The following is a 14,215-nucleotide window of genomic DNA, read 5'->3' as shown; positions in this document are numbered from 1 at the left end:
AGGAGGGAGGGAAGAGGAAGGAAGGAAGGAGAGAAGGAAGGAAGGAGGGAGGGAAGAGGAAGGAAGGAAGGAGAGGAGAGAAAGCTAAGTAATACTGATTTGTTTCTAGCACTGGAGACCTTCTCATTCAGGAAAAGGAGTATCTTTTTTTCATTAGAAATACTGCTATTTTTGCTGGGTGTGGTGGTGCAAGCCTTTAATCTCAGTACTGGGGAGGCAAAGGCAAGATGAATCTCTGAGTTTGAGGCCAGCCTGGTCTACAGAGAAACCTTGTCTCAAAAAGCCTGGGGGTGGGGGAGGAAGCATATTTGCAAAAATATGATAAATCAATAGCTGCAACATATGTAGATATGCAGCTAGGAAGCATATCTGTAGTAAGTAGGAAGGAAAAAAAATATAGAAGAGTAGTTAGGAAAATCAGCTTCTGTCTGCTCTGAGATACCGAGATGAGCTAACTGTATGATTTTAGGCAATTCATTTAATTTCCCTTAGACCAAATTTTCCCTTTGAGAAGTTTTCATTGGACTAAAACCAGCAGATCAGAAAGGCTGTTCAAATTAAATCAAAACAAACCAAAACTCCCAAGTATGATAATTTTACATTATCAGTAAAGTTTCAATGTTACAATCCTTTGATCCCAGATGTCCTTGTCTTAGTGTCTTTTCCTGTTGTTGTGATAAAAACACAAGTAACCTAAGACAGAAAGGGTTTACTGTGATCCACAGACCTAGTGCACAGTCCCTTGAGACAGTTTAATCACATGACATCTACAAGATGCAGAGAGTGATGAACCATGCTGCTTCTCAGCTCAACTTCTCCATTCACAGTCCAGGATCTCAGCCAGGGAATGGTGCCACCCACAATGGACGGCTCTTCCCACCTCAATCAACACAATCAAGACAATCCCGCACAGTCATGCTCAGAGGCCTATCTTCCCAGATAATTTTAAATATTAAGTTGACAGCCGAGATTAACCATCACTGCTCTCTTTAAAAAAAAAAAAAAATCTTACTGAGCTGCTGGGATGGCTCAGATGGTAAGAGCATTGACTGCTCTTCCAGAGGTCCTGAGTTCAATTCGCAGCAACTACATGGTGGCTCATAACCATCTATAATGAATTCTGGTGCCCTCCTCTGGTATGCAAGCATACATGCAGGGAAAACATTGTATACATATTAAATAAATAAGTAAATAAATAATGAAATCTTTTAAAAAAATTATCTCAGAAGGGACATAAATGTGGACAAAGATGTTCACTGGTAATACCTGTATTAGCAAGAGACCTAAATGAGGACAGCCAAACATTCAGTAGAAAACCAGCAAAAACACCAGGCAGTGGTGGCGCACGCCTTTAATCCCAGCACTTGGGAAGCAGAGGCAGGCAGATTTCTGAGTTCTAGGCCAGCCTGGTCAACAGAGTGAGTTCCAGGATAGCCAGGGCTATACAGAGAAACCCTGTCTAGAAAAAAAAAAAAGAAACAGCAAAAGAAATAACAATACAGCTGTAGCTGTACATGTTACTACTATAGAATTCTATAAAAGACTCAAAATACAACAGGAAATGATTTCCAGCATGTGAATAAAGCATGGAACAGAAGGATGTGTATAATATGTTCTCACTGACTGTTGAAGCAGAGAATAGTTACCACATCCACAAACATGGATATATAAACTCCCAAAATTCTTTTTTGTACAAGGGTGTTTCTACATGCATACTCAAGCAATGTGAATAACTGCTGCTCTGTGGGGAGAGGCAGTCAGTGGTCAAAGAAGGAACCTGTCTTTTGAAGTTTTCTCTACTGTCTAATTTTATTATTGGCATTGTCACTGAAGAAAAGAGCTTCAATTTTTATTTTTTACAGACAGGGTTTCTCTGTGTAGCCTTGGCTGTCCTGAACTCAGAGGTCTGCCTGCCTTTGATTCACAAGTGCTGGGATTAAAGGTGTGTGCCACTACCACCTTACCAAATGTTTTTTATTTAAAAATACTATTTTCTATGCTTTCGTCACTTATTTACCAAATATGTTGACTGTTTACCAAATACGTTTATTTATTTACCAAGTATTTTATTTTCACCAGCAAAAACCATTATTTATGCATATATTTTTCAAATTACCTTGAAAAGCCTGGGAAATACATCCGCTGGCTGTCCCCGAATCACAAACAGACGAGAATTTAATTTTCGTAGATTGGCATCAAGATCCTCAAGACACTGAAGCAAAAACCTAGAGAGAAAATATTATAACTCTTAAGATATGAATTTAAAAGGTATAAAATATTGTAACATTGGATTATTCTACATGTGAAAATGCTAATTTGTCATTCTATTTACTGGTAGCTTAGTATTTAAAGAGACCATATTTAAAAGAAGTTTTTTATTACATCACAATCTCCAAGTTTTGAATGAAATCACTAACTTCCATTTAAATAATCTAGTAAAAATTAACTTGTTAACAAAAAAATTATGTAAACAAAAATTACAGCAATTGGGCTGGAGAGATGGCTCAGCGGTTAAGAGCACTGACTGCTCTTCCAGAAGTCCTGAGTTCAAATTCCAGCAACCACATGGTGGCTCACAACTATCTGTAATGGGATCTGATGCCCTCTTCTTATGTGTCTGAAGATAGCTACAATGTACTTATATATAATAAATAAATAAATCTTTTAAAAAATTACAGCAATTAGATGAGCTAGTTTCATTTTTCAAACCTGATAAAATAATTGTTTTTCTTATTAAAAATCTAGAATATGCAGGGCAGTGGTGGTGTACACCTTTAATCCCAGCACTTGGGAGGCAGAGACAGGAGGATTTCTGAGTTCAAGGCCAGCCTAGTCTACAGAGTGAGTTCCAGGACAGCCAGGGCCACACAGAGAAACCCTGTCTCAGAAAAACAAAAAACAAAACAAAACAAAACAAAATCTAGAATGTCTTTTATTGGGAAAAATGGAAGCATTCTACTGGGAAACTCTCATCATCCGAGTGTAGGGTGTGGTGCTATACACCAGGAATCACACCAGGAATCAAACAGTAGAAGATGGCTACAGGTCAGCCTCAGTTATGTAGCAAGTTTGGGGTCAGTCAGGGATACATGAAACTCTGATTCAGAAAACAAGCAAGAATGAGTATTTTTCTAGAGAATACTGCAATCACCTAAGTGAGAGAAACCATAATGCCCTTTTCTAAATTAAGAAGAAGCAACAAAGAGACACCAAGTCATATGACATTAGCTCTTGACTATGGAGATACTAGATTGAGTTTCATGAAGTAGGCGAGACTGCACAGACCTTTTCAGTGAGGTGAGCAGAAATGAGGTGACATGTGAGACACTGGGAGACTTCTGGAGCAAGGGAAGGCTGCTTACTGTGCATGTTCTACTGTGAGGAAACAGCGTTTCCCAAGAGCAAACCCGAAAGGGATGCCTGCTCTGGAGTTCAGTCTCACTGTCCAGGTAATTCCATCTGGATTCTGCTCCTCTCAGCGGGGCAGATCTCAATTTGTGTCTACTTTATTTTTTTTCATGTTCTTTAGGTTGAAGTTTCTTATTTGTTTGCCTTTCCCACAAGCTGCATTGTCAATGAGAAGTAACTGAGGAAAAACCCAGAAGTTAAATGGACCAGCCACATGTCCAGTCTTTAAGGGCAGCCGTCACCACACTAACAGCACAGAGGAGACCGTTTCTGTCCTTTCGGGTCTACACCACACAGCATTGTCCTCAAAGTCTCGATGTTATCTTGTGTTTTCCTCCATGCTCATGCCACCAACACCCCAAAGTCTTGCTGATATAATAATTGTAGTTATTAGTGACATAAGTTCTGTCTGACATGTTCCTCCTTTAGCAGGCACCCTCTCCACAGCTGAGAGGGCCGCAGTGATATACCCATGTAGACATAAGAGACACTCTTAGGAAGTCTTTCATCTTAGGAAATCTCGTGGTTTTGTTAAACACACAGAAATAAAACATCATTCTCACTTTTCTATCTGAACTACCATCTTTCTGAACCCTGCTTTGACTCACTACTAAATATCTATTTCAAGAGAAGGCTGCTGTTAGTAGATGCACACTAACATAAAACCATCTGATGCTCCTAATAATGTACACAGTGTGCATCCTCTAATATGTGACAAGTGTTTATGGACAGTCATGGAACTTCATGTGCTTTCTTAGCAAGATTGTTTGGGTGGAGGGGACAAGACACATGGTCTTGTGTAGTACAGGCTAGCCTTGAGTTTGCTATGAAGTCAAGGATGGCCTTAAACTTCTGATCCTGAGTTCTGGGGTTCTAAGTATATGTCACTGTGCTAGTTTCTTTATAATGGCACAAGAGACTGAACCCAGCATTTCTCCCATGTGAAGCAAGCATTCTCTCAATCCAGTGGCTGTAGCCCCCAAAGAGGTATTTTATTTTTAAAAAAATAAATGTTAAAGATTATTTGTGAGTGTGGGTGAAAGTGTGAATATTCATGTTTGTGTATGTGTATGTGTGTTGGGGGGGGGTGCCTGTGCATATCACCAGAAGACAGGAAAGGGTCAGACATTCTCGCCTATAGCTCTCACCTATTCCTCTGAGGCTGGGTCTGTCCCTGAACCTGGAGCTCACATTTAACTCTGCTATACTGGCAGACAGCAAGCCTCAATTGCTTTCTTCTCCAAAGCACTAGTATTACTGGCATTTGAGGGGCAGCAGGCTTGTTACATGTTTGCTAGGATCTGAACTCTGGTCCTCAGAATTGTGCAGTGCCTTTAACTAGTCTGAAGCCCACCTCTCGGCCAGGTATATTTGAGATACCTTAGATGTTAATAAAGATCAAATACTTTTTTGGTAAAAGAAACAGAATAAACTAGTTTGCTTAAGTTGAAAGAGCACAAAGCTCACATGTCCTGTAGAGTAAATGCAAGCAGAGGTAATCTCTGAGTCTTTGCTGTTAACACTAAGTTCATGTTTCCTATTGAAACTGGCAAGAAGAGTTTTTCATACTAAACTTAATGGTGGAGCCCTGTCTATAAGAGGTAAGGTGGGAAAGACAAAAACACCAAAAGGATATAAGTAGTTCATAAGATGAACAACCAAGTCTAGATCAACATCATGCACATGAATTCATATTCATGCACCTACAAGAACTCATATACATCATACATAACATAGAAAAATATATGCATATTTCTTTGATCAAATAAAATTTATACTGCATGTGTCAATTTATGTCTAGATGTGCACAGGTAACTGGAAGTTACTTACCAAGGTACTTATTATATCTACCTTTGAGAAATGAAGTTTCAGTTAGAGATAAAAGTGGACTAATACTAGCTTCATAAAAAAAAAAAAAATCTCAGAATTGCCAACCAGCACACGTCCCTTCAGAGTAGAGAGGGTGGGACCGTATCTCCTGCACTTGGTTTACTGCTGCTGAGCACCTTCACAGAGCAACAGACAATTTCATGTTTCTTAGCACCCACTGCACAGATGTTCCATAATCTTAACAAATCTAGCAGTAAGTATTATTCACTGATCAACTGTGAGAAACTTTGAATTTCCCTATCTATAAAACTGAAGTATAATAGGACTCATATCATAAAAATTTTTGTGAGAGCTAAATCAGTTCACATATGTGGGGCTCACAGAGATCAGTATCTGTACACGGTGAGCACTATTATGTATTATTTAATACTTTTCCATTTCTTCCTTGCTACCAACTTTTATTTTTACTACAATAATTCTACTTTATTACTTGCTTGTATTTACTGCAGTGTCTTAAAATAGATCTGCCTATCAACAATCTCTATCACCATAATCCATTTCAGTACACATTATCAAATCATTGTGAGACATATGATCTTGTACAAAGGTCTTCAAAACTCATTCCTTATATAGTAAAGAACAAAGTATGTTCTCAGCTACCATCCAATGGTCTCAGGGCCATTTTCTACCCTGCTTCCTACTGCTCCTCTGTACCAAGCCACTACTCTTCGTACATGTTCATTCTCTTGGAACATGCGACCTATTCTTTCTTCAGCCTGAAATAATTTTGCCAATTCCTATCTCAAGTTTATATCTTATTAAGTCTCAGAGTTAAATGTACTTTCTCTATTCTCTCAACTGTCAGAGGAGAATGTATTTAGTCCTAGAGAAAATTCAAATTGTTTCTATAGCACACAAAACTGCATACAAGCATGTTTAAACATGTATACATAGACACAAACACACATACCCCCACTTGTTTCTGTGGATTTCATATTAAGTGCCTGTGTCTGATCTTAATTACATGGCTTTCTTAACCTATGTTTTAGTTTCTATATCTGGTAAATTTCATCACAGGTCTTACATAGTCTACTGAAAAGACTTGAAGTAGGGTAAGATGCTAGTAGGCTTGTTTTACATCGCTTTTGAGATTATTAGAAACATATAAAACCAATTAGTAGCACAATGGCTAAAAGCCATTAAACTGAAGTTATTGTTACTTTCCTTTCAGAATAATTTCTATTCTTAAGGTGAGAGGCAAGATGCAAACGCATAATTCCAATACTCAAGATATGGAGCAGGAGGATCCCAAGTTCAAGGGCTATATAGCAGACCCATGTGACTCATCTTAAAAAAAAAAAGATAGAAAAAAGGGTAATACCTGTTTTAGAAAACAAAATCCCATCTATTTATTTACATATGTAAATACTTAGGCACAACAGTAGGAAAGACTAAATTAGTTGGATGCTCAGCTTATATAGAATCTCACTAAATGTGTACCTTTATATGGATGTGACTGTAAGCCAAGGTTTGATTTTCTCCAGTGACAAAGCCAACATAAACATCTATCTATTTAAAAGGTACAGTATAATAAAACTCAAAATTGACTAATCTTAAAGCCTGTAATTCTGTGGTAGTATTACAGAAAAATAAACCTTCAATAGTGTAGGTTCAAAGTATCAAGTCACTGATCAGTGAGATTTCTTTTTAGTGATAAAAACTATTATTTGAAAACTATACAAAATCTAACCCTTTGTCCTTTGCCCTCAGTTTAGAATGGGATCACTCAGAGTTCAGACTGTGTGCTCCAGAGAATATTATTTCAACATTCATACATTATAAAGATGTGTCTTAAAACATCATTCAACACTGAACAGGCAAATTTGGTACTGCATAGTCATGTACTCTCATTTGAAGGTTTGGCTAATAAAACAATAGACTGGTTTCTAAATAAGCCAAACAAAGTAAAACTCACTACAATCCTTTATGTATAGAAGCACAACTTAATTATAATACTGAATGAACCACTCTGAAATGAAGAGATTAATGCACTTCTTTAAACATTTTAAAGAATTTTCCTCTAGAAATCACTACCTTTTACTACTATAAAAACGTACATGTAGTAACTTCCTTATGCCACTTCCAAAAGATGATTTCAACATGAATCAACAGAAATAGTTTCTAAAGTAGGTCATCGCTATAGCAACCAGTGGGTGGTTTAGCATACTCCCATCACAATGACCTACTTTCTAGTCTGTGCTAGAACAGCTTATATAACTAGTATTTCTAGTTCTGTCTATAAAATAGTCTGAAAAGGCAATGGCAAGATACAACACAATCCCACTGCTACTGAAAACAAGACATTATGAATTCACATAACACAGCCATCTGTCTATGCCATAGTTTCTACACTGTGCCATACACAGTCATCAGTGGAGACTACTCTTAGACTTTCTAAACCAAAACTATACAGTGTTGACCCTAGAGACCTGACTTAAAGAATATATACTAAAATCATTAAAATCACATGAAGAACATCTCCATGTATTCTGTACATATGAAAAAAAGAGATGTGGACCTACTATCATAAATAATAAAAAAAAATTGAAGGTTTTCAGCCATAACCCAAAGTATTTGATTAGAGATTTAAAAATTATAAATAGCAATTTGTGTGTCTCTAAGTATGGGTTAAGGTTTTTATATGCTCCATTTTTAAAATTTCTAACAAATTCTTAGTGTTTTCATTTATTCTGTCAACTGTGATACACATTTTCTTAACTGCCAATACTTAAGCATTTAATTCAGATGAAGTAAGTATACATCATGAAGGTGAATTCTGCACTTGTCAGGCTCAAAATTAAAAGCACAGATCCAGAGACTTATATCAGAACAAAAAGTTGTTTTTACAACAAATGTTTTATGATGCTTTATTTAAAATCCCAAACCAAATTTATAGATAACCCTCTTACAACTCCTCCCAAAGAAACCAACAGAGGCAGAACAGGGCTTTTCTGTTCTAGTTTAGGTGTTCTAGTTTAGGTTCTGTTTTAGTGTAGGTGCGGAGGTGTGACCCAAGAAAATGATTATGTGAGCATTCCAACAGTAGAACACTCACTCGGCATGGTCAAGGCTCTTGGTTCAGTTCTCAAATATCAAAAATTAAGAAATTAAAGGCCTGACAGTGCACACTTGTATTCTAGCATTCTAGAATACTAGGCTACTTGATACAGGAATAGCTAAACTCAATGCCACCTGGTAAACACAGTAAAATCTTGACAGAAAAAGTAAGACATTTTGTGTAATAATTTTAAATTCAAAAGCTGCAAAGTTGTGTCACTGGTATCTCAAACAGGATGAGCCCTATTGTTCTTGGGAATATGATTCCCTGGAGCAATAAGCATGATTTATTAAAGTTCTGAAGTTTATCTTATGTGTAGTAAATGAACCCAGAAAATCTCTATATAAAATGGTATTTTCATACACAATGAATTTGGACTTCCACTTGGAAGATGAGAAACTCTGTTCTGGACTCAAGTCTGAGGCTACACACTACTGTAGGCACCACATACTACATAAGGAGAGTGTCCCACTTCTGGCCTCTCTCCAAGACCTCTAGCTTTCTTCAGCCATTTTACAACTAAAACTGCCTCAGAACAATACTAAAATGCCTTCCTTCCAAGAACTGATAACTAATTCCATCCACCAGTTTCTGAGAGCTCAAACTGTGATGCTGTAATGTCCACAGAACTAGGAAAGGTACCTGAATATGTGCACCATATAATACAGAAACTCATTACAGCCTTCCAGGGTAAAACATAACTGTGTAGCACAAACGGCTAATACTGACACACTATGAGAGAGCAGAAGGAAGAAAGCATTTCTTGTCTTTCCCTCCTTCTCTAAGGTAGAGAAGGTATTAAAAAGTCAAGGATACAGTGAAGTTAAAGAAGTTAAAGAAGAGCCTTTTAGTATCAGTTTAGCCAGGCTTAACACTTTCCAATGTCCACAGAATTTCTTACATATAGCAAAAGCATTATAAATATCTACCTAATTAATCACCAAACAAATTAATTATGTCATGAGAAGGATTTTAAAGCTTGACTTAATAGTTAATAGAGAAGTAGGATAGGAAAGGAATATTTGGTGCATGTCTATTTTTCTAGGCACAAAGGTATACAACTTTGTATCACATTAAATAAAAAAAAAAACCTACAGAGTCGAAAACTTATCATGTACGTTTTCCAAAACTCAGCTCTCAAATGAAATAAAAATTTTAATTTGGGGTTAGTGAGATAGCTTGTGGATAGAGGCACTTGTCACCAAGCCTGAAGACATGAATTCAATCCCTGGGATCCATCTTTTAAGGAGAGAATAGATTCCTGTAGTTATTCTCTGGACTCCAAACATAGACTATGTAATGTGTGCATGCACACACACAAATGCAAATAAATGTAAAAATATTTAGATTTAAAAAAGAATTTTAGGGCTAAAAAGATGACTCAGCAGTTGAAGGATAAGTTTACAACCAAAACATTAAAGAATTTAATATGAATATGTTGGACTCCAAAGCTGTGTTCTCTACATTATGTAATACTACTTTTCTTTTCTTTCTTTTTTTTTTTTTTTTTTTTTTTTTTTTTTTGAGACAGGGTTTCTCTGTGTAGCCCTGGCTATACTGGACCTCACTCTGTAGACCAGGCTGGCCTCGAACTCAGAAATCTGCCTGCCTCTGCCTCCCAAGTGCTGGTATTAAAGGTATGTGCCATCACTGCTTGGCCATAACACTACTTTTCTATGGAGCATGTAATAATATATTGAAGTGACTAAAGTAATGCCATCTTGTCCTGACTCCATTTGGGCTTACTTAGAGAGTTCTTAAGCCTCTACCCCATGGATGGTCACATCTGCCTTGGCAACACATTTGAGATTTCTATGACCTTGACCATAGTCCAGGTGTATTAACCAAAATAATTATTGTAAACTAAAATAACTAAAGAAGGTATATGTCAAAGAACTGTCATGTTATGTCTGAAATAATTACTACATTCTTCTAGGAATGAACATTTCAAGGTTACTGTGACCCTCAACTAACTCTGATATAAATTATGTTCTTTGTGGATTTGCCTTCTAAAATGCTGAATCCCTGAGCTTAGGCAATCAGAGACTCTGAGGCACGAACCTGCTTTTGGTTCCTGGCTAATAAGGGACTCATCATTTTTAATTGACTTAATCAGCATGGCTGTCTGTATCTTTCTCGTATGAATTATTACAAGAAAATGTTTCAGAAAAACTAATCAGACAGCTTTAAGGATACAGGATGACTGAGGCCATTCTCTTCTTCCCTCATGGTGAGGGATGAGTACCACTGCACCAATTCACTTTTCCTTCTGTACACAATACCTGCAAAAGAAACTTATAAGAGGAAGGCTGCGTCTTAGCCCACAGTTCCAGATTTCAGTCCAGGCCATGGGCGTTTTGCTTAAGTTAGAGCACAATGGTAGGGAGCATGAAGTGAAGCAAAAGGGCCCACCTCCTGGCCCTCATTCTGAGGGAGTCAGAATGAAAAGTCCTATCTCGTCAGGGTGTGTCCCACCCTTACTCCACCATGTACTTCTTCCAACTAGGCCCCAAGTCCTTGTTTCTACCATTTCCTATTAATGCTACCAATGCATGAATCTATCAATGGACTAAGCTACAAAGTACATCATGATCTACAAGGCTTTCAATAGTGTCATCACTATTGAAACCAACACTTCAACAATGCCTAAGGCACAATGGGTTGGGTAAGTGGCAATGAAGAACTTCAATCAAACAATGGAAACAAGCTCCTCCTAGATGCCAGGTAGTCCGCAGGTAGTGATTCTTCACTCATGCTCTCTTACAGATCTGCTGAGGTAGTTCTACTCACAGAAAAAAACTGAGTGTGTGTTGGGGTAGGAAAGAATCAATCAAGACTGAAGCAGGAAAGGCAATCAGAGAAAACATGCCTAAATCAAGAACACTCAAAAATGCATAGAATGTGGGGGAAGTGTTATTGAAAAAACATGCCTATATTAAGCATCATACTTCCTAAAATAATGTGTACATCCCTCAAGTTTTACCACTTCAAAATGTATTATTAAACTTCAGTGCCAAATGAAACCTTTTACTAACCTTGTTGACAGAACACTGGATTAAGATCCTCTAACAGAAATAGCTAATAAGCTCACAAACAACAGAACTGAACATTTCTTAAAATAATTCCTTGGGCTGCTCTAAAAGCAGGGTACTAGAGTCAGCATTAGCCTGAGGATTTCTACAAAGCCCTGGAAAACTTGAGCTTAATCCAGGTTAAGGAAGACAGAAAATAAAAGCCCAAGGCTCGTCAGAGTAAGGAAGCTAATAATAGACCCTCCTCCTCTAGTCACAGCTTCCAAAAGCTCCATCCCCAATTCAAATGTAAATATGGCAAATATAAAGTCACAGAATAAGCCAGTGTAAAAAACTGCCTACTTCTCTTCCCAGTCTTGGAAGGATATAAAGTTTACCCTTGAGTGGAAAGAGTAAAACACCAAATTTACATGGGCAACAATGGCACCATCAGAGTAAAGTCACCACGTCAGAGTCACACACTCTGAGGTGATATGACAGGAGACCACTGTAGTAGTAGTTTTCTTTTGTATGTGTGAGGGTGTGTCTGCATGTATGTGTGTATACTATGCGCATACCTGGTGTCCAGGGGATCAAAAAAGGGCCCTGGATCTCCTGGAACTGGAGTTACAGATCGAGTGAACTCCCATGTGGGCACTGGGAACTGATTTTGGATCCTCTGCAAGAGCTGCAGGTGCTCTTAACCACTGAGCCATCTCTCCAGTCCCAAGAAAACCATTTTAATGGGGACATTTTTCCTAATCCTATGACTCCAGTCTAGTCATGAAAAAAAAAAAATCAGACAAACCCAAACTTAGGTCCATTCTTCAAAATAGAGAAACAATATTCAAAACTATGAAGGTCATAAAAATGTACGAAAATCCTGAGAAACAGTTACAAAACAGATGTAAGAAATATTTACTGTATCTAACGTTATACTTTGTATGGAATTCTAGAACAACAACAAAAAAAAAAACAATAGTGAAATCTGAATGTTTAGACTTTAGTGAGTAATGTAGTCTCTCAGTTTTGGCAAAAAGATATATTAATATTAGAGGGAACCAGAGACAGTGTAGGAGTTTTCTGTGTACTCATTGTCTACATATCTAAAATAATTCAAAATATATTTTATTGACAAATATCTGCCCTGAGAATAAGTTATCTCACTGAAAATTCAAGGAATTTAGGAATTTACACGACAGAAGACACTCTCCAGCAGGGCACTGCATTTAAAGTAGTGCCAGGTTTGTATTAATCTGAGATAACTAATCTCTCTCTATGCCTTCTCATGCCCCCCCACCCCGCAGCAGGAATACATGTGATTCCCAGAGTCGCCTACAAATAACAAATCCTTTCAGATTCTTAACTTGAATACATACTACAAAGAAATCCCACCAGAAGTTCCACTGAAAACCAATCAAAAAAGGAGGAAGGTAACTTGAGTTGCACATTGAGAGATCTGAAAACATTACAGAACTTTTTACAATCCATGAAAAGTACTAATTCAAGAAACACATGGATCTTAAGCGAGGTAACAAGGAGAAAGATTTATGCAGGATTTTGTGGGAAGAGTTTAAAGAAAGGAAAACACCAAGAAACCTGGAGAGGGGGTGTGGCCATGGAGACAATGATTTAGGAAATGCAGAGAGCTGAAAAATAGTGAAGATGCAGATAAACCTTGCTGAACACACTGAAGTGGCCCTGTGTTTGTCAGTCTTGCCTCACTACAACAAAATGTCTAAGATAACGAACTTTATCAAGAACAGTAGTGTATTTAGATCGTAATTTTGGAGGTTGGAATATAGTTGGACCCCCGTGCCACAGGTAGTGGTGGGACTATGGAGGGAAATGAGCCACACCTGTAGCTGGGAAGCAGAAAGAATGAAAGGATGGGTGTGGCCCTTCTGTCCCCTTTGAGAGCACACTAATGACCTGACCACTTCCTATGAGACTCCACTTCCGCTAAGGGTCCACCACTTCACAACAGCACCCACTTGTGGAGTCATCAGCCATGGAACCTTGGGGAACACACAACCCAATGCCTGAACCACAACAGGAGCTTAGAAGGAAATATATTGGCTTAAATACTTACTAGAAAGAAGACTTTAAATTAAGTTAGAAAAACAGCAGGAACCCCTAAAAAAGTAGAAAAAGGAAATTATAATGATGTGAAAACAGAACACAAATTCACAGTAGAAAAAGGTCAAAGTTATCATATAAAGAAAGTAATATAAGCAGGAATATCAAAGTAATATAAAAAGCTCATGCCTACAATCCCAGTACTTGGGCAACTGAGTCAGGACAGTTACTATGAGTTTGAGGCCAGCCTAGGCTACAGAGTAAGACCTTGTCTCAAAAAACAAAATAAAGTAAAATAAAACAAAATATATAAACTTCTTTTAAGACTGATTAAGAAAATAAGATAGGGCAAAATAAGCAGTATTAAGAGGGAGCAAAAGCATACCCTCAGATACTGATGGCTTTAATAGAAAACAGTATGAAGAAAAGTTATGGAAATAATGAAAAACTTAAGGGTCTGTGGGAGATGGCTTATCAGCAGGCATGGATACCTTAGGCTGGTTCCCAGTATCTATGTAGAAGTTTGGCCCAGGACTGTGTGCCTACAATCCCAGTGCTGTGGAGGTAGAGACAAGATCCCTGGGGCGTGCTAATCACCCTGTTTAACTGAATTAGTAAACTCACTGAGACCCTGTCTCAAAAAAAAAAGGTGGAAAATAATTTTAAAAGACACTTAACATTGTCCTCTGGCCTCCATATTCATGTCTCTGTCTCTCTCTTACACACACACACACACACACACACACACACGCACGCACGCACGCACGCA

General features: G+C 37.8%; 1 protein-coding gene across 1 annotated transcript in view; it reads right to left on the bottom strand.

The window, feature by feature from the left end:
• Nucleotides 1–14,215, bottom strand: part of Cry1 (cryptochrome circadian regulator 1) — a 61,696-nt gene that overhangs the window by 25,364 nt on the left and 22,117 nt on the right. Inside the window, exon 2 of the mRNA XM_031349304.1 lies at nt 2,117–2,225. Within this exon, the coding sequence (XP_031205164.1) occupies nt 2,117–2,225 (109 nt within the window). The remainder of the gene's footprint in view (nt 1–2,116; nt 2,226–14,215) is intronic.

The sequence above is a fragment of the Mastomys coucha genome, unplaced genomic scaffold (assembly GCF_008632895.1).
Source record: "Mastomys coucha isolate ucsf_1 unplaced genomic scaffold, UCSF_Mcou_1 pScaffold4, whole genome shotgun sequence".
Classification (NCBI taxonomy): Eukaryota; Metazoa; Chordata; class Mammalia; order Rodentia; family Muridae; genus Mastomys; species Mastomys coucha.
The sequence above is the reverse complement of the archived record's forward strand: the minus strand, read 5'-3'. Positions and strand labels throughout refer to the sequence as shown.